The sequence below is a fragment of the Medicago truncatula genome, chromosome 3 (assembly GCF_003473485.1).
Source record: "Medicago truncatula cultivar Jemalong A17 chromosome 3, MtrunA17r5.0-ANR, whole genome shotgun sequence".
Classification (NCBI taxonomy): domain Eukaryota; kingdom Viridiplantae; phylum Streptophyta; class Magnoliopsida; order Fabales; family Fabaceae; genus Medicago; species Medicago truncatula.
Window position 1 is genome coordinate 50,595,711 of NC_053044.1, and position 25,983 is coordinate 50,621,693.

The 25,983-nt window shown below is 32.0% G+C and overlaps 3 protein-coding genes across 3 annotated transcripts; 1 reads left to right on the forward strand and 2 right to left on the reverse strand.

Annotated features, from left to right (window-relative positions):
* Positions 1 to 373: 373 nt before the first annotated feature.
* On the reverse strand, positions 374 to 2,672 carry LOC112420272 (uncharacterized). Its single transcript, XM_024779044.1, has 2 exons — positions 1,642 to 2,672; positions 374 to 449 (listed from the first exon to the last, which is right to left on the reverse strand). Exons 1-2 carry the CDS (start codon positions 2,670 to 2,672, stop codon positions 374 to 376), a joined length of 1,107 nt encoding a protein of 368 aa, XP_024634812.1.
* A 621-nt stretch (positions 2,673 to 3,293) lies between these two features.
* On the reverse strand, positions 3,294 to 4,208 carry LOC112420273 (glutathione S-transferase T3). Its single transcript, XM_039832108.1, has one exon. It carries the CDS (start codon positions 4,206 to 4,208, stop codon positions 3,294 to 3,296), a length of 915 nt encoding a protein of 304 aa, XP_039688042.1.
* A 3,231-nt stretch (positions 4,209 to 7,439) lies between these two features.
* Positions 7,440 to 9,215, forward strand: LOC11431822 (cyclin-D3-1). The gene is made up of 4 exons (XM_003603043.4): positions 7,440 to 8,084; positions 8,159 to 8,366; positions 8,447 to 8,577; positions 8,677 to 9,215. Exons 1-4 carry the CDS (start codon positions 7,617 to 7,619, stop codon positions 8,914 to 8,916), a joined length of 1,047 nt encoding a protein of 348 aa, XP_003603091.1. The 5' UTR covers positions 7,440 to 7,616; the 3' UTR covers positions 8,917 to 9,215.
* The last annotated feature ends 16,768 nt before the right edge of the window (positions 9,216 to 25,983 follow it).

Consider the following 25,983-nt stretch of genomic DNA (forward strand, 5'->3'; position numbering starts at 1 on the left):
AGTTTGGTGTACGTATAAGAGTAATAATTGAAGACTATTGAGAAAAGAAAGTTGGTATTGATGTTGTGCTGGAAACCACGACTAACTTAATTTCACAATTCGCAACAACCACGATGAATTGTTATACTCATTCTGTTTCTAAATATAAGCAAAATTGATTTTTTAAGTTCATTTAATTAATGATGTACGTAGCTCATATTATAGATCACATACATCATTAATTGAATAAATAGATCACATACATCATTAATTGAATAAATTTAAAAGGTTAATTTTCCTTATATTTAAAAACTGATGAAATATATAACCTTTCACCACATCAATGACCAATCCTTCCATGATTCTGTCTCACTCACCTGCTTGCACTATATATCTAGCTATCCCTTTTTCGTGCATTTCTCTTTCTCTTTATCACTCCACCCAACTTCGTAAATTCTTGGACAACGAGCCTACAAAAGAGGCATAGAAGAATTGAACACAAAGATGCAAAGAAAAATAGTACAACTGGTAAAAACTAAAAAGTATAGAAAAAATAAAGAAAGCAACTTATCATAAAAACAAGAAAATTAACCCTAGCTCGCGTATGCATGTTTAAATTAATTTCTTATACTACTATATTGATATTTTTGACTTGCATGGCTTATGGCTAATTGAATTCTTGGAATAACTCGAAAGACATGCTCTATACTATAGTTCTGTTTAAGAATAGTCTTTTCTGCTTCTACGCTTCGCTGTGCACTGTAGCATTGCAGCTATAATATTTATTGTAATGGAGACATCTCTTTATCGTACGACAAAAGGAAGAACTGTGTTGTCCTTATGGATTGTGTTGTATATTAGTAGTAAATTATGTTGGAAAGCTCGTACTTCCATAATTGTCGTGTCGTGTTACAGTTTTCGGTCTCTTAACCACAGGGAAACTGATCACAATTGAATTGAAATGAAATATTTATGTCTCTTTCTAAAATCTTCTTAGACCATGTACAATGGTTCAACACAATAATACCATTCAACACCCACTTTTTCAATTCCCAACACTCCACATCATTTTCTCTCTCTTAATTCAACACTTATTCAATTTTTACCTCTCCAATAGTTTTTTCATTCAACACCCTACCCCACCACCTTTTATTTCTTATTCTTTATTTAATTTATATTTTTGTTTTTATAATTACATAAAATTAAAATTATCGATTATAATTAAATTAAAATAAAGATACACTTAATTTTATTTTTTTGTAAAAACAAAATTTATTTAAATAATTTATTTATATTTTCTTAACTTAAAATGCAATACAACAAACTAAGCACGCAACACACAAATAGCTTAAAATGCAAGACAACAAACAAGCACACAACACACAAATAATTTAGTACAATACAAATCATCTTCAATCATGAAACATTCCAAATTTTGTCCATATGTGCTTCACTAGATCTGCTTGCAATTCGTGATGAACATTTGGATCACGCAACTCGGATCTAGCACGCACATGATTTGCAAATGTGGGTAACACCTCGGTCGAGTATGGTTGCTGTGTACTAGATCCACTTCCCTCAGATTGCTCAAAATCGGTCCAACGTTGAGCATATGTATCTCGTTCATCCTCAACAATCATATTATGTAATATGATGCATGACCTCATGATTATACCCAAATCAGCTATGTCCCACAAGCGAGCTGGTTCACGGATGATTTTAAATCGAGCTTGAAGCACTCCAAAAGCACGTTCGATGTCCTTCCGACAGCTCTCTTGATGTTTTGCAAATAACTTATCGGGTTCACTTTGAGGAAGCCTAATTGATTTGACGAAAGTTGGGTAAGAAGGGTAGATACCATCAGCTAGATAGTATGTCATATTATAGGGACGTTGATTCACAAAGTAATTCACCCTTGGAGTCTTTCCCTGTTCCACATCATCGAACACTGGTGACCGGTCTAGAACGTTTATATCGTTCAACGTTCCCGGACATCCAAAAAAGGCATGCCAGATCCATAGATCATGAGATGCAACTGCTTCAAGAATAACTGTGGTGGTTCCCTTATCCCCCCTGGTGAATTGACCTTCCCATGCTTTAGGACAATTTTTCCACTCCCAGTGCATGCAGTCAATACTCCCGATCATCCCTGGGAACCCCCGCATTTCACTAACATGTAGTATTCTTTGAAGGTCATCTTGGGTTGGTGCTCTCAGATACACTTTCTCATACAGTCGTATGATTCCTTTACAGAATCTACGTAAGCACTCCAATGTTGTAGTACCTCCTATTTTTATGTATTCATCTACCGCATCTGCTGCCACACCATATGCTAACATTCGCATTGCTGTGGTACATTTTGCTAACGGTGATATACCTTCTTTGTTGGCGGCATCAACTCGCTGGGTGAAGTAGTTATCACTACTTGAAAGGTCTCCAACGATTCGAAGGAAGACATGTTTTTGCATCCGGTACCGACGACGAAACATTGCATCGTCATATGTAGGCTCATTGGCAAAGTAGTCGTCAATGAGTCTTTGGTTTGCCCCTGCATGATCTCTCTTTAAATATTTTCTACTACGAGATCCACTACCTTCCTCTATTTGTTTTCGACGCTGAATAAATCGGTTGACCATATACGTGTCTTCAGCATCACGTTTTTGGAAGTAGGCTTCCAAATCAAAAGGATCCATTGATAGGTTTTTTGGAAGAAGATATGAATGAGATTTGTGAAATTGAAAGTAGATTTTAATGAGACTTGTGAAATTGAAAGTAGATATGAGTCCCTATATATAAGTACATTGTGTGGTGGACATTGACGGATTTGAAATAAGTTATAGTAGGTGAAATAATGGGCACACAGTGGACATAATTATTAAAGCAAATAAGTCACGGGGACTAGACAACACTGACAATTATTAAAGTAAACATTGGGGACTAGACAACACTCTGATAACTATTAAAGCAAACAGTGAGGACTAGACAAAACTCTGATAATTATTAAAGCAAACAGTGAGGACTAGACAAAACTCTTATAATTATTAAAGCAAACAAGTCACGGGGACTAGACAACACTGACAATTATTAAAGTAAACATTGGGGACTAGACAACACTCTGATAACTATTAAAGCAAACAGTGAGGACTAGACAAAACTCTTATAATTATTAAAGCAAACACTACGGACTAGACAACACTGACAAATATTAAAGCAAACACTACGGACTAGACAACACTGACAAATATTAAAGCAAACAGTCGGGACTAGACAACACTGATAATGTTGACTGAATACAAACAAATATTTGATTAAAATTAATTTTCAAACAGCTCACGCTCCAACTTCTCCAACAGCTCCTTCTTCCGGTCATCGAGATGCTCTTCGTCCCTTAACTTTAGATACATTTTCATTTTTTTAGCTTGAGTCTTTTCTTGCAGCAACTTGTTTTTCTGTTGTTTCACCAAATTTAACTCTTTCAATTGTTCAATCTCTTGCTCTTTTAATTCTTTGAATTGAACCCATTCCTTTTCCACCTTCTCCAATGTCTCGCCCTTGCTTTTCATTTTACCTTTTTTTTTAGCTGCCTCCCTACCCATTGGACGAGCACTAGATCCTACGGAGTCCTCGTGAGATCTCTTAGATCCACTACTCCCTGACCCAACATTTCCTCCCATCTGACTACCATAACGTGGTTGATCACGGAGAGCGTGCCATTCTTCATTCAAAGTAAATTGAATATTCTTCCCACCTGCAAACAATTCCTGCGCTTTTGTCAAAACATCATCTTCCGACCAACCGCTTCCTTGCATACGCTTAGCGCTTTCATAAGCACCAATCCATTTATTTATTATTTTGCTCATATAATTAAAACGGTTTCGGCAGGCAACTAGATCGCGGGGAGAATCGAATGAGCTATACTCATTACAATACTCAGCAATTTTACCCCAATATGTTTCTCCTCTCTGGTTTCTCCCGACAACACTGCTTGTTCCATATTTAATCCATGCACTAATTAGAACCAAATTTTGTTGAGTGTTCCATGCTGGTTCCTTACTTCTCTTGCTCTTAGGAGTTGAATCTTCTGGAGTGACTTCATCAGCAATTGCCATGCCACGAGGAGTTATTTGTGTTGAAAATTCAGGATATTGAGTTGCACCAACATTGTGAAAATTATCATTCTCCATTGGCATAGAACCATTAAACGGGGGTGTTTGAGATGGATATCTCATCATAGATCCATAATATGGATGAAAGTTTGGAACAGAGGATGATTGGTTGAAATTTGGTGGAAAACCAAAATTAGGTATGTTTTGAGGACGTTGGTTGAAAAATTGATTTGGATTTGGATAATTGTTGGGATTTTCGTAGTTAAATGGGTAATTAGAATAATTTTGGTTGTTGAAATGGTTATTATTGGGATCCATTTCACTAAAAATAAGATTAAAACTTCAATTAGTTTGCTAATAGAAAGATAATAATAAGAAGAAGATAGTGAAAAACTTGGTTTTTTTTTCTGTGTCCAAATCAAATGAACCAAGTCTCTATTTATAGAGAAAAAAAAATCATGAATTTTGGTATAATTTTATTTTTTTTTTTTAAATTAATTTACAACGAAATAATTGAGGTTAAATTATGAAAATGATAAGAATCCGGACAGTCAATTAAAACGTGCCACGTGTCATTATCTATCCAAAAAATCTTTCTCTCTCCGCACGTCTGACGCGTCACGCGCCTTGTCTGCGCGTGTAACGCACGCGCCAGTTTTCAACAAATCTCGCGTCGCCACGTGTCCGGCCGGGCAGAGTTAAATTGTGTTTAATGGATTCACCTTCTCTCTCTTCTCTTCCCTCATTCAACACACTTTAAACACACCATTGCAAAGGAAATTGGTGTTGAATGCTTCATTAAACACACCATTGCATATGGTCTTAGGACTTACGCATTAGATATTGACTATGCGGATTCAATTCAATAGGTCTTTCATGCGCATTAGATATTGGGAGAAGTTCACTTCGAAATCCAAAACCGAACATGTACAGATTAAACTTCATCTCAAAATTACTTACACTAATGCTGTGTTTGGATCAACGTTTTGGTTCTCTTTCTCGCATCTTAAGGCAAAATAAACTTGATTGATTTTTAAGAAGTTACAATTAGTAGCATCAGCTCAAACGCACGTTTGGGCTTGTTTTGCCGCATAAACAAATTGAGGCTTAACCAAACAATCTCCACTCCAAGTGTGAGTGGTCTAACACCTATTTATTTTCAGTCTTGAAATAAAGCGAATGTGTGTTCATTCTAAATATTCATACAATTCCTAGCTTTTGTATTTTGGCCACAAACGTTATTCCAAACATACATTTATTGTTCGCATATTAACACGGTGGAACCACACATGCTATACCAAGATACAATGGTTTATTATACAAGAGGCAAACATTACATCTTCATTAAAAATCTTAAAATATTTGGTGAATAAGTTATCTCTATATATTTGAATTGATCATAATCGAAATGCTATTAAACTACTCACATTTAAATCCAACATGATGCGTCCTCGTGAGCTCAAGATAACTAGCGTAAGGATATTTAAAATATTTAAATCTGTTGTGAATTTGATGAAAACTCACACCAATAACAAACTTGATGTGTGGGATAATCAAACAACCAAAACAAAGTGTATGGAACAATTATAAACACAAGTCAAAAGTAGAAAACAACGAGAGAGAAAGGAAGAGAGAACACAGAATAATTTGTTGACCTAGTTCGGGCCAAATTGACATAGTCTGGGGGAGAGAGCAGTCCTCTGTTTCACTATATGATGAGTAACGATACAAAAGAGATATCAATGGGTTACAAGAATAAGTCTCCCGCCTAATTCTACCCAAAGACCCAATCTCTTCCCGTAACCAAGAGACTCAATCATAATAGTGTTTCCAAGGTGAATCAACCATCAAATCCCAGTGTTTGTTTCCAAAGAGACAAACTCTATACAAACCCTAGTTTTGTTGTTGCCTTTCTAAACCCTTGTTTCAGCCCCCTCTATCTCCCTCAAGGCCTACATCTGATACAAGGTCTATATTTATAGTAAAAGCAATCCCTCATAAATTGGAACCAAATCAAGCCCATAAAAATACGTTTTATTTTTATTCTTCTGCGCGAAATCGTACTCCGTACCAGATCGTGCTCCGATTTTACCAGATCGTGCTCCGATTTTTTTACGAATGAAAGTGTCAATTCTGCTCCAAAAAATCGTGCTCCGATTTTGACAGCTTCATCAAACTTCAATTTCTCCAATTTTGAGTCACTTTCACAACAAAATCCAACATGATGCGTCCGCGTCCTTGTGATTAGTTTAGCATGACAATAGAGTATCCTTACGCTAGTGTATCTTTAAATTTTTTTTGTTTATCATGAGAATAGTACAAAGTATTCACTGCCGTTCAGCGATGACTAATCTTCGCTGGATACCCTTTTAGGTGCACAGGGTGAATTCTCCCATCTCAACCAGATTTTATTCACACGCATGAGTTAGAAATCGAACCTCTGACCATATGCTTAAAGGTCTTAAGTCCCTTAATACTTTGATCAATTCATTGCTGGTATGAATTCTTACATTTTAACTATACATCCGAACAAATTTTAATTTATCTGTACTATTAAGGGATTATTAGTAAGAATATAATCATATAGTTAGTGGGCGGATTGTAGAATCACTAAAAGTAAGTTAAAAGATAAATTAAGTATATGTTTATTTTCATAGTGAATTTGATAGAATAATGGTGTCTCACCGTGGTTGACATAGCTAATTTGGTAGTGCCAAACAAACAAAACTGTAATTTGCTGAGTGAAAACATGGAGAGAGAGAAATTATGGAAATTGTTAGTGAAAATAGGATCACTTGAATTTTAATCCTTATAAATCTAAATCCTTTCAATTTGACAATGCAATTTTTTTGTTGTATTGAAACATATTCCTTTGTGTGATACTGATGACTGAGTTTTTCACTTGCGGATCCATATAATTTCATTATTCGGGGTTATTTAACCTAAGGAAGAGAAATTTAGATTTCATTAAATAATTAAGATTTACATTGCATAATTAAGATGTCTTAAGTGGAGCTTTCGAACTAAAAAAACCAGCAACATAATTTTGATACTAGTACTAGTATGGACGACAAAATTATAGTAGAAAAAACTTCACTTGGCAGCCACTTGTACGGTGGTACCTCCACGCTGGTTTAAACATTCTAATATTGTAAATTAAGCGTTAGTTAATATGATCATTTTAACATTGATCTTTATGATTATTGATCTTTTAAAATTGACGATTGAAAGACCGCGAAATGGATAGGGATCCTTAAATCGTAGGGTACAATTGGTCACGTGTCGAGTAAATAGGACCCATGGTCCATATGATTCATTCATCTTCAAGGCTAGCTAGCACAACACAACACTCTCACAATAAATAAATAAATACATAAAACACCACTCTCTTTGTTTAACACTCTCTCCTTTTCCTCGCCCTCTATAGCTAGCATTTCCAATTTCATTTGTCTCAATAAAGAGAAGCATTATGCTTTTATGGAGCATTTCATTTCACAAATGAATTGAAGTAATAGATCTCATATATCTAACATGGCTCAACAACACTATAACCCAATATTACTTTTGGATACGTTGTACTGTTCAGAAGAACATTGGGAGGAACAAGATGAGTTAGAGTACGATAATGTTTCCTTAAACAACACAACAATAAACACCACTACTTGTTCTTTGTTAGAAACCGACATGTTTTGGGAGGATGAAGAACTAAAATCACTTCTCAACAAAGAACAACAAAACCCACTTTACATCTTTCTTCAAACCAACCCTGTTTTGGAAACTGCTCGAAGAGAATCTATTGAATGGATTCTCAAAGTGAATGCTCATTACTCTTTCTCAGCTCTTACTTCCGTTCTTGCTGTCAACTACCTTGATAGGTTTCTATTCAGCTTTCGTTTTCAGAATGAGAAGCCATGGATGACTCAGCTTGCAGCTGTTGCTTGTCTTTCTCTTGCTGCTAAAATGGAAGAGACCCATGTTCCTCTTTTGCTAGATCTTCAAGTATGTTTCATCTTAACTCTTGCAAAGTTGCAAGAAACAAAAAGAACTAAACTTTGTTTTGAAATTTTGTTTAGGTTGAAGAGAGTAGATACTTGTTTGAAGCAAAAACGATTAAAAAGATGGAAATTTTGATACTTTCAACTCTTGGATGGAAGATGAATCCAGCAACACCTCTTTCTTTTATTGATTTTATCATAAGAAGACTTGGATTGAAAGACCATCTAATTTGTTGGGAGTTTCTTAAGAGATGTGAAGGTGTTCTTCTCTCTGTCATTAGATCAGGTAAATTTTCAGTATATCTTCGATCTTGAGAAAGTTTTTATGTTCTGTTTCTCATCTTAGGTTTTGTCACAACATTGCAGATTCTAAGTTTATGAGTTATCTACCTTCTGTTTTGGCAACTGCTACAATGGTTCATGTTTTCAACAGCGTTGAGCCTAGTTTAGGAGATGAATATCAAACCCAGCTTCTTGGTATTCTTGGAATCAACAAAGTAAGTGTTTTTTCCGTCCTTCGTTATATAGAATAGAAGAACTAATACTAATATTTAAAAGTATAGTATATAATTAATGTTAATGTGGAATGGTTACAGGACAAGGTGGATGAATGTGGGAAGCTATTGTTGAAACTGTGGTCAGGGTATGAAGAGGGGAATGAATGCAACAAACGCAAGTTTGGGTCAATTCCAAGTAGTCCAAAAGGTGTAATGGAAATGTCGTTTAGCTGTGATAATTCCAATGATTCATGGGCTATTATAGCAGCTTCAGTATCATCTTCACCAGAGCCTTTGTCCAAGAAGATCAGAACACAAGACCAGTTTCTATTAAATTAAACTCTTGATAGTTAATTCCCCTTTCATTATGCAAAAAAAGAAAGAAAAATATTTATTAGTCTTTTGATCAAGTATCTTTCTTTTTTGAGGGACAAGGTTAAATTGCTGATGACTATCCATGAAATCCTGAGATGGGCCTATAGGACCACAGCAGATATCGTTGGCATTTTATGAGGAATTAATATAGTAATAAAATATTAATAATTATATAAATATATAAAATGACCATATATCAATGAGTGTATTTATTATTATTATCTTGTACTTCATCCAAATAATTTAAATCCACTTCCACTTTATATGATACATCTAAATCTATGCGTTCTCAACCTCAAATGACTTTGATTTTTCTTTTTTACTTTCTAATTTACAATTAGGGTTTTTGATCTCATAGATGCCCCAAGGAATCCCATCAGTTTTTGGCCATTTGAGTTTACTATAAGACTCATTCTCAAGTCGATATCATCACATCAGTTTTCATCATTTTTTTCCTTTTTATACATTATCTTTAAAATAATAATATTATGCTAATAATTGTCATGCATATGTGATATTGTTTAACGAGTTCATATATATAAATAAATTTTTATTGAAAATTACAAATTAAACATTAATCGAAGTGATAATTACATCTTTCTTTATAAAAACTTTTTCTCTTTTGATTCTTTTAACATTGTCTTTATTTTTACTAACATTTTCTTTTTTAAACTATTGCTCATGAATATTTAACTTAAAGCAATGCCAAAATAAAAAAGCTTAAACAAACGTTTGGTCCCATTATTTTCTTTGATTTCTGACTTTGGTCCCCATTTTTATATCTTAAAATATAGTCCCCATAATATTTACAATTTTTAGGTAATTTTTTATTATTCAATTTGAGGTTTGTATTGCCTGATATTTAGTTAATTGGATAATTTTTTTTTTTATTAAACATAGTTGAATAACGAGTTAGTAAGATGGTGTGAACAAGCAAATATGATTTTATTTATAAATAAAAAGTAGCATATCAAAGTAATCCTATTGAAGTATTGTTTTTATATAATAAAACTTTAATTAATGAAAAGAAATATAAAACATTAAAAAATATGGATTATCATATGACACAATAACTTGCTAGTTCATTATTATAAAGGACCAAAAATGTATTAAAGGGTATTCATTAATTTTTTTATCAACGAGTACTTATAGGTCAAGTCTTCTTTTCATACAGGTAATGATGAGTCAAAGACTCAAAATCAAAAGGACAAGCAATCATATAAAACTATTCTAACCAAATAAACCCTCCTACATTTTCAATATTAAAACATCATGTATTTTGGTCTCACTAAAACACAAATCTATTGTTTGGTGCATAATGTCATGTGACTTCTATTTATGTTTCTTACATAAATGTCACGTGGTCAAGTGACACCCTAAGCACACGGAAGGTTTTCTTTTTAATACTAAAATAAATTTTGTTTATCTACCCAAAATAATATATACTCCGGGAGAGAGTGAGTCACTAGCATGATTTTAATATGCATTGTTTATGTACGTTAAACTATAAAATTATATTGTGAAGTGAAGATTGTCAGATTATAAACATTTGTTAGGTCATATGTGATTAACAATGTTAGCTAATGCATTTGGTTTACTTTGAAATCCAATATGTTGAAGATTTGGGAATGAATTTGTGCTTTGCATGTGGTGAGTGGAAAATGTTGTCGGCCACGGCACATATTAGAAATGAAATACGGACGGATATCAATGAAGCATTAGTTGACCTCGTTATGGTGAGTTCACTTTGCGTTCTTACTTACAATCATAGTAAAAAGTAAACACATAATCAGCTATCCAGCTGCAGTATCATCCTTTTGTGTTTCTTTCGTTTTTTACTTTCTTCAATTGTTCTCAAATTTTCATTTATTTTCTTTTCCTTTTGTCTTTTCTTGTTTTACCAATAGCCAAAGTGGACCATTGTCTTCACCAGCATTTTGTTAATTATGCAACCAAATTCAAGTCTATAAAAGTAATGTACCCAAGGTTTATTTCAGATTTCAGAGGCAAACTCATTTATCATGTTATTAGTCCAAATTAAAGATAATAATGTGAGTATTTGTTTCAGAACCTACCCTAACACGATGATGAATATTAAAGTTCTATTTTGTCATAAACTTATTTAACAATTTGGAGACTCAAGTTCAATACAAACGGGCATCTATAGGGTCAATTTTCTGCCTATGACAACCAAAAAAAAAAAAAGGGAAAGGAAAAAATGTTGCTCCAGCAATCTTTTGCTTTAACTAATAAAAAAGAAAAGTTTGTTGGTATGTAAATGGATTTTGAAGTTCAAAGTGCAAAATAAGTTTCCATCCTTTCTCAGGGAAGCACAACAAAGTTTTTATCTGTATATATCATCTCAATTAAACAGGACCATGTCAATGAGTCAATTGAATTGCATTTTACCATATATCAACTTTACCCATTAATCTTAATAATTTCTTTTTCTTCTGCAGATGAAATGATAAAGACAATCTAAAACTTAAGTACACAACTGCAATATAAGTGTTCAACTTAACAATATCAACATTATCAATTGAGTTATATCTTACGAACAATCTAAACAATACTTTGATTGTCACATAACACTCAAAATTTTATGGAGGGGTTTGTGTTAATATATTATTAGGCATTTTTTTTAAAGATATTATTATTAAGATCTGGGCCCAATGGTCATTTAAATTGGCAACAAAATGTAACTAAAGAACACAGTAGTTTGAGTTTAACAATGTCAATTTTGTTTTGTTTTAGTGGATCTTGCTTCTGTCTTGTTCATAGCATGCAAGAGACACCCACAAAATCCCCTGCATGTGCTTTCCCTCCTTATCGAAGGGGGACCATTTTATTGCTTGACTTTATTCGTTTTTTTTTCCCTCTCAAAAGTCTCTATGTACGAGCTTCCTGTTTTTTCGATTCGTGGTAGATATATGTATACATTAGAAAACGTTTACTTTCATCAAGAAAAATTATGGCCACTTTAACAATACTTGGTCAAATTAGGTGTGGAATATTGAAATTGCAGGCACAGTGCATAGTACTGATGTTCATCTTGTATTACTAGTTGGTAAAAGACTGCAGAATGCAGTAGTGCGTATTTCAACTAAAAGAAAAAGGGCAAAGAGACAAAGATTGTCCCCCAACTATGAATATTATTAATAAATCTTTTTATTTTTGATTAAATTAATTATAATATTTTATGAATTATCTTAAATTTCTCCTAGTAATTTTATTTGAGTACCAGATATTTAGTTACAATTATTTTTTATAAAACACTAATTAATATTAGTTAAATTTTAAAATGGCGTATTAAATTATAATCAGAGATATGATTAACTATTCTTTTTTTGTCAACGAGTAAATGACTAAAGTTAAAGGAGCACTTTGCTGTTCTTTCTTTGGAGCCTATTTCTATTTTGTTTTTAAATTTTCTGCTCTAGTCTTTTTTATAAAGGTAAAATAAAAACATCAAAACCAATTTTTAAATATTTTTATAAGAAATTGTTAAGCATAAGTACTTACTATGACAAAAAATTTCTCTTATTGTATGGATCGAAGGTGATATGACTTAATCAGAACGATGACACCCGATGAATTGTGATGACGTGAGTTGGGGTACATACAAACACTCTAATGCTCACGAGTCAAGTTAGTAAAGGAGTACATAATGAGAGGTTTTTAGGGAGATGTATACCTTGAGTTTGTGGTCCAAAAACTTTCTTATGCAACTTGTGGAGTCACAAATGAGATAGGTGTTGAAAAGTTGTTACATATGAAGGGATTTTGTAATTGTCGAATCATCGAGCATTAAAGAGTCATGATAGTCGTAAGTGTTACGAATTCCAGAGAAAATCTAAACTTCTTTTTGGGTTATCATATGATTGCACCTTTGTTCTGCATGTGTTTGAGACAAAGTGGTATTCGGGTCTCACATGTGTCGTCGAGCGTGAGTTTTTATTATTATTATTATTATTATTTTACGATTTTATGTACGAATATTTAAATAAAACAGTTGTGATCAAATCGAAGTTTGATTCAAAGAAATGATGAAAATGCAGATGTCAATGCCGAAAATGAGATGATGCCAAGGAAATTGTTAATGACAAAGCAAATTAGACACCAGGGAATACTCAATTTACTCATGTGCAGACAATCACTCTGAATAAATTAATTGATTGCCTCTTCAGGAACATATATATTACAAAAATATTTTTCTATAATATCTATTAGACTATGGTCTTTCTTTATTAATATGACGAGATTTAGCTTATAGAAATTTGAATCGGTGGTCTCTACTCAGCATTCCCATTGTTTTTTGTGTTGTTATTATTCTTCTGAATTTGTCACAATTTCTAATTTGTCCAGTACACTCACTCTATAACTATAAGGAAATGGAGGTCCCACAGAAATTGGACCCCGAGACTTTAATTACAATATGGTTCCATATGATCGCAATTCACAGCCTATAGAGTTCACCGTGCCAATGTATGTAATGTAATTTCATATTTCTTTAAATGATTATATATTGGAGAAATTATTGGCCCATATCATTACTAAAGAAAGTTCCTTTTCAGTGAAAATTAAATGAAAAAGGATGGCTGTAAATATAAATAATAAATGTTACATACTTCAACATAACATTGAATACCAGAAAAAAGAAAGAATCTAGGACTATAAAATTGAATTGAAATGGAGTGGCCCCTATATACTGAATCAAAATCTGATTTTGAAGCAGAATTAAAGTGACGAGACAATTCGAATTGTCACGTTGCAGTAGGGAGGAGATATACATATATAACACCTTCAATATTGCGTGATTGTTATAATGGTAAAGAAGGACAAGGACCCGTCTATTCTCTGCTGCCCCAACCTCACAGCAAAGGAGAGGTAAATTCTACAAAATATCAAACAGAATGTGATATTTTTTTCTCAAAGAAATGTAATGAGAAATTAATTCACTTGTTTGTCATTGAAATTTTCCAAAGGATTGTTCACATGTAGCACGGGATGAGTATTCAATGGGCTGGTGGTGGTGGGCTTGGGCCAGTACATGGTGTTGTCTTCTGATATGTGTCACTATCTTAAATCCAGTTAATGACAAATACTGGTACTCGACCTTTGACAGGGGGGACAGAGTTAGCATTAACTAAACCTGCCTTTTTCTTCTTCTTCTTCTTCTTCTTCTTCTTCTTCTATTGTCTTTGTGTGAACAATGGACCATGAAGTGAGAAAGGGAACCATTTCCATATGTAAAATCAATCTTCTATGTCCCATAACGAATTGAGGTCGGTGAAATGGGCTAAATTCTTACGATATGACGAATCAATACACAAATTTTAATTGAGATTATACATTTAGTATCTAACACGTCTCGAATATTATTGTGTAGTAAGTGTGAGTTGGAAGTCTCGCATCGAATGGAAAGTGAATGTTGAATAATATATAAGTGCGATGACACATAGATTTAATACCTTAAAGATATTGGTTAAGATGCAGTATCCAACTCATTTGTGTGATTGTTCTTGACCCAATTTGGATGATTCATCTGGCTCCCCTCATGATCCAACAGTGGTATCAATGTTGACTGTTCGACCTACTCCTATTGTCGAAAGTCTTCATAATGATGGTCAAGCAGCTTGTCTCATTGAGTGGAGTGGCAACAATGGTGTAAGTTATACAAAATTTTGGATTAAGATATTGTGTTCAATTCACTTGTATGATAGCTCTTACACTAAATGTGGGTGATCTCGCTAATTCACTTCATGACCCAACAAATATGATTAGCTTCAATAGCGGAAACATATGAAAAACAAAATAAAAAGTTGAGATTTTGCCGAAAAGTAATAAATTAAAAGATAAATTTAACAAAACTTTATAAGGATTTAAAAATGTATATCAGCTTTACACTTTGCTCGTTTCTTTATTGGGATTTAGATCAAATAGTTTGATGTCAAACTCACTTATGTGATTATTCTTGACCTAATTTAGATGATTTATCTGGCTCTCTTCATGACTCAGTCTTGGTATCAAAGTTGATTGTTCACCAAATTGTTTGATCACCTTTTTGTGTAGAAAGTCTTCGTGATAATGATGAATAAGCAGCACAACGAATTGTGTGCAACGACAACAATGGTGCAAGTAATGCAAAATTTTGAATTAAGATGTAGCGTTCAACTCACTTGTGTGATCGTTCTTACATTCAATGTGGATGATCCCCCGCCTCACTTCATGACCCATCAAATATGATTAGCTTCTGTAGTGGGACCATATGAAAAACAAAACAAAAAGTTGAGATTTTGCTGAAAAGTAATAATGAAAAGACGAATTTTACAATTTTATAAGTATTTAGAGGGTAAACTAGTTTTACACTTAGCTCGTTTCTTTATTGAGATTTAGTGCGAATAGTTTGTGCACGTAGTGTGTGAGTGCATTATCAACTCAAAAGTATCGAGTTCGATTTTTATTTTAATGTTTAAAGAAACTAATTTTATATTGACATTTATTAGAGGCGAGAGTATTTTTATTTTTTTTTGGGTTACAAGGCTAATAAAAAGAAAAAAGACAACATAAACGAAACAGAAAAAAAGAACTAACGCCTCAAAAAGAGCGTTCCTAATTCATCCGACTGCAGCAAAGGGAGGAGTCCGTCTGGAGGGTGGGAGTGAATTAACAAATCAACATCGTTAGAAGCTCCAATTTTGGCCATGAAATCTGCACATTGATTGCCTTCTCTTAGCGAATGGTGAAGAGAGAAATTTCACGCACTGATGAGGTCTTTGATGTTCTGAATGAGCACCGCATAGACATGATAATGGTTCAAACAATCCTTGATGAGCTTAATCGTAAGAAGAGAGTCCGATAACAAGCCAACTCGTTGTAATCCAGATTGGTTGCTAAAACCAGACCCTGATAGAGGGCTGTGAGCTCCGCAAGAAGGATGTCCTCGGTGTGATGAATGCGCCCTGAAAAAGCTGAAATGAAGCTTCCTGTATGGGTTCTTAGAGTACCACCGAAACTAGTTTGGATTGGTGTACCATTACAGCTACCGTCAACGTTCAAAATAGCACAATGATGATTATTGCTATTCCAACGAATGCATCTGTCCAAAGAAGGTGCATATTCGTTGACTTGATAGGCCGACCTGATTGTTTCAGCAAGAGCATGAATATTACAGCACAAATAAGTTGAAGATAATGTTCTAATATTTGAGTATAAATTAAGGGTGTAGGGTAAAGTTCTGATTTTGAGTATCAAGGATCCCACGCATGGTCCATAACATGGCTGAATTTCATACTTGTGGCCCAAGCCCAATTGTCTCGGCCTTTTACTTTTTAATAATTTTCCAAATATCTTTACTAGAAGTAAATTGCTTTTCTCACATGTAAAATTGCTTTAAAACACATAAAATTTACACATTTGTCTCCAACAATAGTTTTTAAGCAATTTCACAAGTGAGAAAAACAATTTTCATACCCCCGAAAGCATGGATAAACCGAACAATTTTGAGTAATGGGTGCATTGTATATCTCTTTCAACTATTGTAATTTGTATTTGACAAGAAAAGGAAGGACTTAGTTGCAATTTTCCTTTTCCTATTTTATCAAATATAATAAAGGATTTTGGTCTCTCTGATTTTAATTTCGCAACATCAAATTTTTTAGAAATTAAAAATATGGAAGACTAAAATCCTTTAATTAAAAAATAAGGGGATCAAAATTGCAATTAATTTTTTTTTTTAAAAAAAAAAAAACATTGTTACATATATAATACTAAAATAAGAGTAAATCATCGTTTTGGAGCTTAAATGCAAGATTTGACGTCACTGTAGTCTTTGAGTTTTTCAAAATTACAAACACAATATTTAAATGTCTCTTTCGTTACTATTTTTTTTTTATTAAGTTAACCGACCAAAAGATATATTTAAAGAAAGAGTTAATATATGTTTACCTTCTATAATATTAGAGGACAATATTTTCCAATGTAAAAGCCTTATATCTAACAATAGCGATTATATGGTGTCGTTTGTCCGAAGGCAAACAAATAAAGTACCTCATAGCATTGTTAGAGTCTCTTCATCCCATCCTAGTCTCGTTGTTTTTCATGACGTACCTTTTTATTTATCTAAAAGAAATGAATTAATTTTGCTTTTGCTAAATTTTTTTTTTCCTACTTCCAAACTCTATTCATATTTTTCCTTAAAAAAAAAAATTCGATTCATATTTTATAATTTTAAATAATATATATATATATATATACATTTTTTTATATATATATATAAAAAAATATATACATAAGCGTATAATGATCTATATCTTAAAAAAAAAAGTATAATGATCTATATATTTAGAGTTTTATTTTTATTTTTAAAGAATATATATTTTCAGGGATAAATTTTTATGCATTGGAGTGCATTTTTTTTACACGTATTTTATGAACAAATCTAAAAATGGTATGTTGGTGTAATTTGTTGGATGTATAAGTGAAATAATTTCTGTCGACAATGTGGTGGACACACCTACTATTTGGCTTAAGGATGTTCCTTTGAAGGTGGTGGTGTTTGTGTGGCATCTGCTTCGTGATCGGCTTCCTACTAAAAATAATCTTCATAGACGACATGTTTTAGAGTTTGATCCACCCACCTTTTTTTACATTGTACGTTTTTTGGTTCGATTTGGAATCACATTTTTCTTTGGTTAGGTGTTGTTTCGGTGCTGCCTCGCGATGCTACAAGGTTTTTTATTCAATTTGGTCTGTTAGGTGGTGTGTCCAAGTTGCGTCAATTAATATTACAGGTGATTTGGTTTGCGACAACGTGGGAAATTTGGAAGGAAAGGAATAACAGAATTTTTAATCCCAAGGAAAGCTCAATTTTGCAAGTGGTGGATAGGATTAAGTTGTTAACTTTTAAGTGGTTGAAGGTGAAGTTTCCTTCTCTTCCATTCAATTACCATGGTTGGTGGCTTAGACCGTTTATTGTTTTAGGCATTGGCTAATTTCTGTTTCTTTTTGGCCTGTTTTCTGGTGTTGGCTCTTGTCTTGTATATATGTTTTGTTCATCTGTTGTGACTTGACGGGTTTTTATTCCTTGTACATCTTGTGCTAGGAAAGCCCTTGTGTTGTTAATATATCATTTTAGCTTCTTCAAAAAAAAAAAATTGAAATAATTTACATTTATATATAATTTTGGTTTAATTTTACATTCTTATTTTTATGATTACTAACATGTGTTTTTTATTGTAAAAAAAACATGTTTTTATTTTTATTTAATAAAAATACTAACATGTGTTTAACACAATCAATATACAATCAGTGTGCCTATATATATATATGTTGTCATACAAAAAATATAGATATAGATGTAAACTAATAAACTTTTGGTTAAAGATGTAAAGTATACAAATTTATATTTATTAAAGTAAGTTAGTCAACTCTTAGAAGAAAACAGTTAGCAAACAAGATATATATTTTTTTTTTTGAGAAGAGTAAGCCAACAAGATTAAATCAAATAAAACTTAAAGCAATTCGATCAAAATAAATCATATCAAATGTTATGAAAGAAGTGTATGAAGTAAAATATATTATATAGAACAAATAGTTACAGGTTTTATTTTTCAAAGTAGAGTTTCAGTGGAGAAGATAAGAATGAATTATTTTTCTTTCGTTATTTTTGGGAAAAATACCATAGTTAAGGAATTTATAAATAATTTCCTGAAAATAGAGTATTAATAGAAATAATATTTCGGAGTGCTGAAAAAATAAAATAAAAATATAAGAAAACTATTAAAAATTGACTCAGTTGATAATGAATTGACGCATTTGTAAGGTTGTAGATTCAAATGGATCATTAAGCCTCTAATCATGCACTAATCCTAGAGTTAAACCCTTTTTTCTATTTTTTAAAAAGTAATTTAGTGATTAAAAAAAATCACCATTTTAAGGTGAATAAATGAGATCTTTGAGGCTCAGATCCCTATCCCCCATATAGTTATGAAATATCCCTGTCAATTGAGTAATGCTCATAGTTACATGTAAATTTTCTTTTTCTATATAAGAAGAAATAATATGGCCAATATATATTTTTTTTACTATATATGGCGAGGAAGTTAGGTAGAAGTATGCTAAAATATTATTTTGATTGTCCCCGTGAGTTTAGCTCAATTGCTAAGAACAGCGCATAATATATATAAGGTCCAGGATTCATACTCCAGACAACAAATTTTTTTTTTGATAGACTCAATCCAAAGGCGGTCCTTACTAGTTTTAGTATATTTGAATAAAATACTTTTTTTTAAGGAGAATAAAATACTTTTGTTTTCTATTTTTTTATGATAATAAAACAATTTTTCTTTTACTACAAATGATAAGATCTACCTTTGGGGTCATATATAAGAGGTTCATATTAGTTTTTTTTTTGTTTGTTGAAGGAAGAGGTTCATATTAGATATTATCATGGTTTTTAGCTTTGGGCTCATATTTAAGAGGTTCATATTAAATCTTTTTTTTTTTTGAAGGAAGAGGTTCATTTTTTAGTTTTGGGTTTATATTTAAGAGATTCATATTATATATTTTTTTTTGTAGAAGGAAGAGGTTGATATTTAGATATTATCATGGTTTTTGGCTTGATGCCTTTCCACTAAGTTATTTATCCTGGTTTATTTTTTGTTTTTTTAAAGTTATTTATTGGGCGTGTTTAATATGGTTCTCCAAAAAATGGTTCAAAGACGAATTTTATAATAATAAAAAATAAGTATAAAAATAATATTTTATTAAAATTTATTAGGTATAGCAGGTAGGTTGGGGAGGTGCCTTTGTGAGAGATTTGGTCGTCTCTACCTTTTGTTTGATTATGAAGCGAAGTCGGTGGTTGAGATGTTTTCCTTAGGTTGGGTGGAGAAGTTTGAAAATGGCGGCGTCAATTGTTTGCTTAGGAGGAGGAGATGGTAGACGAGTGTTAGACTATTTTACTTGATTAAATTTTCCAAGTTAATAGTCTAGATGAATGGAGGTGCTTCCCAATCAAGGAGATGGTTACATTGTTGGTGATGCCTATCAATTGCTCACTCATCAGGAGGATCATCACTTGGATACGGTCTTGGAGAGAGTTTGGGACAAACAGGTTTCATTGAAGATGTCTATTTGTATTTAGTGCCTTTTGCACAACAGATTACCACTAAGGATAACTTGGTTAGACGCGACATTATTTCACCAGTTTATCATTTTTGTGGTAGCTGTTGCGGTCAAATTGAATCAGCTCAGCATTTGTTCCTTCATTGCAATTTATTAAGTTCTCTTTGAAAGCAAGTGTGAACGTGGATTGCTTTTTACTCGGTGGATCCTTATAATATTATGGATCATTTTATTCAGTTCTCTCACTTCGCATAAGGTTCTTGCGCTCGCCGATTTTTTGTACGGTTACTTTGGGTTGCATCGGTGTGGGTCTTGTGGACAAAAAGAAATAATAGGTTGTTTAAATTAAAAGAAAGGTTAATTATGTAATTGTTAGATAAAGTTCAATTGATATCTTTTTGGTGGCGAAGGCAAAGTATGCTAAATTTTCTTTTGGCTATCATATGTGATGGAAAGATCCATTAGCTTGTTTGGGCATTGGTTGATGCCGCTGTTGTTTGGCTTGTAATTTTGTTAACTTTTGTAGTACACCTTGCACTGGAGGGACTACTATTTGATTTTTTTTTTTTTTTTTGAAGAGCCTAGAATGAAGTTTATATAACAACCAAAAGAGTCAACCAGCACAAGGTGTGCTTAGGAAGACATTAAGGATCTAGTTAAGTTACAACAGACTAATGGAAAAAGAGAGAAAAAATAGAAGAGAAAGAACAATTAAGTTACGGTAGAGAGACACAACAAATTGGATTTTGCCTCCACCCATTATTACAGTGGAAATCAAAGGAAACAAACTTCGCTTTGAACCACCAAAAAACTGTAAGCTTAATCTGTTCACAAATGTCATGAATAAATGCTTCCTTAATTATTACGGAAAATTTGTTCGTTTCTCTCCTTCCAAATAACTATTTGGCTCGTGCCTCTACGCACGAGCCGGATTAGTCGCTCATCTTTGGTGGATCGGAAACCGGTGTGAAAGCAAAAAAAAAAAAAACTATTTGATTGTTAAATGTTAATATATATTCTATTTTGGCAAAGTATAATAGGTTTTTGTAAAATAAATAAATAAATAGATTAAGTTTGAGAGGGTATATCATTGAATCGGGTACATATCAGACAATATCTTCTTTATATCTCTATTTAAATAAGGGTGATCCTATATAAGTAATTACTGTTAATTCTTAAAAAAAAAAAAGTAATTACCGTTAATAATTATTTACTCCTTTTCAAAATACATGTCGCAGTCAATCATTGCACACATATCAATACATAATTTTGACTATTAATATCTTTAATTATATATAATAAAAAATTATAAAAATTTGATATTTTGAAATTATACATCGAGTTCGAGACAAATCAAACATCTTACATACTAACATTTGTATTTTATATATTAGTTAAAAAATATGATTAAAGTAAGTTATGTAAATAGTATAGATTATAAAACAAATGTTAATATATATAAAATACAAATGTTAGTATGTAAGATGTAAATAGTATAGATTATAAAACTGCGATATGTATTTTAAAACATATGAGGAGTATAATTCAATATAAACAAATCAATTCATGGTTCGTCCAACTTATTATATGAAATCGCTGATAAGTACAATTAAAGTGACATACAATTTTTTGATTCACATATACAGCCTCATTTTTTTAGTATTTTATATACTTTTTTTTAAGGAAGTATTTTATATACTTTTTCCACTCTAAAAATCATTCATTATATTTTATTTTTCTTCTGAAAATTCTCCTTTGTCAGAAAAGCAAGTGTGTGTATATATATGATCCATCTATACCATATTCTTAACGCTATTATACAGTGTAAGTTTATATTATATACAAATTATATATGATAAGAGATCAAATTATACCAATTAGACCGTTCAATATTATTTTACTCAATTCATATTTTTTAAATTTGGTCATTAGATTGTAAGTTTATATCACATATATCATGTAGTATCTTTGTCAAGTATTAATGCATTTACCATTATCATAAATGTAAAGTGAAAGCTATTGAATTGAGAGGGATGAAAGTTCTTTTTTAGTGAAGAAATTCATTGCTTTTCATTAACTATCAAATGTTCAATACATGACGCTACATCACCGTAAACGTGGGAGCTAGCATGAGATGGGGCTGCCTTTCCTAATTCACGAGCGACCCCATTGACTTGCCTCCTATTGAACTCGACGTGAGAACTCTGAAAACTATTAACAACACTACAAGAAATATGCTCATTTGCTAGGGATTTTGACAGGGACATGAAACCCCTGGCGAATTTCCCAAGGCCTAAGCCAAGGAATAGAAAATAATATTGTTAAGGAAAATAATACTGTTTTTTTGAAAAGAGGAAAATAATACTGTTATGATTTTTTTTTCCAAATTGTTTTGTTAATAAAACTGTTAAGGAAAATAATTTATTAAGGAAAATGTTAATTAAAACTAGATTAAAAAATTGTAAAATAATATTGTTATTTTGATTTTATTTTAAAGAAAATTATTTTGAAAACTGTATGATTAGAGAAAACTTTTTTTTCTTTTTCTTTTTTAATTTAAAATTTAAATAAATAAATGTTATATAGAATGATATTTGCTGATGATATATACATGTTTTTTTTTTTTTTGATAAGCAAGGAACGTAGACAGACATCAAGAGGCATCATCGACATCCCAACTAGGTTGGCACCCCGAGAGAACTCCATCCTATGCCGCCACGCTCTAAAAATTTTATTAAAAAAAAAGGGGAAAAAATAATTACAAAAGGAGGGGGGACTAGACCAAAACCCTCAAAAAACAAAAAGAGAAGGAAACAAAAAATAAACAGAAGAAACAAGAAAAAGCAACCAAAAAACAGATCATGGGAATCTATAATTTGGAGGTCCACATCTATCCCTATAGAAATCAAGCCTTAAATCAATAGGAAGAATGTCTAGCCAGACTACACCAACACTGCAGTGACCCATAGAAGCCAACATATATGCGCAGCTGTTTCCTTCACGAAAAATGTGGGAAGAAATAACCTGAACCTGTAACATATACATAAATTTTTTAAAGCAATTCGAGAATCACAGTTACCGATACCTCTAATATAATTCATTGATCAGTGGATTTATTGTCACCCCGTGCACAAAATTTAGATGGCTTCTTTGAAAGAATATGTTGGACCCTCAATTTCTTCTGATTTCTTGTAAGAACCGGCATAAAGCCTGCAGATGCGTCAGCTGCAGCTTCAGCTGCTGATCGAGCATCATACTCTCGGACTCTTTCCCACAAATCTAAACCATGTTGAATGTTCTTGCTAGGATGTACCTATTGTCTTTCTAATGTACCAACCTCTTGTGTTTTGTTCGTAGACATACCTTGTGGACCAGCAATAGTATCATAATTACCAATTCGAGCATCATCAGAATTTTCAGTAGTAACAATGTATATATGCATGTTGTTGAATATTCATATTATTATGGAATGTATGAATGTTTTTTTTTTTTTTTTTTTGCTGTGACAAAATGGAATAGATGCATGTTGTTGAATATGTGCGTTTTAGTTAGATAAAACATTACACTAATTAAAATAGTTTTTTTAATATTTAATAACCTGTTTATTTATGTAGAAAACAATTTATTTACTAATTAAAACAATATTTTTAGGTAGAAAACTGTTTATATACCAATTAAAATGATTTTTGAACCATTTAATTGTATATGAAAAACAACTTTTAATAAAAAAAAATCGAATTTTTAATTAATTTAAATTCATTTTATTAATTAAAATTAATTTAAAAATATTTAATTAATTAATAATTTTTAAAAAAGAATATATTTTATTAATTAAAATGATTATTGAACCATTTAATTTTATTTGAAAAACAACTTTTAAAATAAAATATTTTTTAATTAATTTAAATTCATTTTATTAATTAAAATTATTTTTAAAATATTTAATTAATTAATTAAAAATTCGGTTTTAAAAATAAAACATTTTTTAAAAAAAAAATATACAGTTTGTCAGGGGTTAAACCCCTCGGAAGTCCCTGGTTTTTTGCTGACTTGATCTGACCTTCCATCAGTCAATCAGTGCGTCAGTCAGAGCAGACTGCACAACAGAAAAAAGTGAGGAAATATGCCAGGGGTTAAGACAGGGACAAAGTCAGGCCATAATGTTTGTGACGAGCGCTTTTGCTAGTACTTCCGCCCCTGGCAAATTCCCTCACAAACATCCCTTTTCCCAAGGATTCTGTCCTTTTCTCAGGGATTTTGCCCATGGCAAAAGGTAATGTTTCTTGTAGTGCAAAAACAAATGTTTACAAACATGTATAATGCAACCTAACTCACTACTATCCTTTACATTTGATTTAAAGTGATCTACAACTGTCTTGGAGTCCAGAGAGAAATCGACATCATCATACTGAAGATCCGCCAACCACTTCAACGCTGCATGAAAGTATTGTTAATTAAAGTTATAATTGAAAAAAGTAATTAATATTACATTAAAAAAATGAAATGAATCCAGTATTTTAAGACAATTTTATTTTACAAATTACTATGCTATTGTAAGACCGAAGAAATATTAAACAATGTAAATACACACACACACACACACACACACATATATATATATATATATATATATATGTATATAGATAGGGATAGGATCAAATGACACCAAGGTGTCAAATTAAATTTGACACCAAATCCTAGCCATTAATACGGTTTTAATCTAACGGTTCTCGTAAACTCATTAAGTGCTCACATGCTTGATCAAGTGATCCACCTTTTATTTTTAGAAATAATTTATTCTTTCTTCTTTTGGTTAAATCCTTTTCAAAAATTCTAATATTCTATATTTTGTGGACTCTACATCGTTTATTCTTAGGACTCTCTTGCACATGATTTACCCTATTTCATTACTCCAAAACCTAATTGCCTTTTTTTTTTTTTTTTGCTATACCACTATTTTATCCTTCACTTCCCAAGCTATTCAAAATCACAACTTCCATCTTCTCTTTTCCTATACTAGTCGAAAACTTAATTTTGTGGCTGCCGTCCAAACTTAATTGTCGTTTTGCTCATCCTATAACAACCTCATTTCTTTATTAAGTTTATTTCTATTAACTATTTTTTCGAAGAGCCTTAAATAAAATTGTTTTAGAGAAGGGCCAGGGATGCCAAAAACATTAACAAAGTGAATAATGACTAATTCTCTAATTTAAGTTCTTTATGCAATGTTATGAGTAATTCATACCGCGACGATCGAAATCCGTAACGCAACATCTGTATCAACCGAAATCACAAAATCCTACAGGCCACCGTAACCAAGTTTGGCCGAGACAAACCGTAGACAAAGATAATGCAACGAAAACGACGTGATATAGAAATAGCCAACATTCAATTTAACTAAAACATGCTTTTCTCACAAAATCAAACATGTCTTCGCATGAAGTTCAATTTAATTTTTAACAAAGGAATTACATGAAGCCAATAACACAAAATCAAGTCCACATAACAATTGTTAACACCAAGCGATAAAGAGAGAAAGAGGTATGTGAGAAGCACAACATGTATCGGTAATGTCATTTTAGACCAATTAAAAAAGAATCATTAGTAGTATATAATAAGAAAAATAAGGTACATAACATAACAACATACGTGATTGATTTAGAGAAACACAACCTCAAAAAATTACGGCAATTAGGTTTTGGAGTAATGAGATAGGGTAACTCATGTGCAAGAGAGCCCTAAGAATAAACATGTAGAATCCTTAAAAAAAAAAAATAGAATGAGAGAATTTTTGGAAAGGAATTAACCAAAAGAAGAAAGAATAAATTATTTCTAAAAATAAAAGGTGGGTCACTTGATCAAGCATGTGAGCACTTAATGAGTTTATGGGAGCCGTTAGATTAA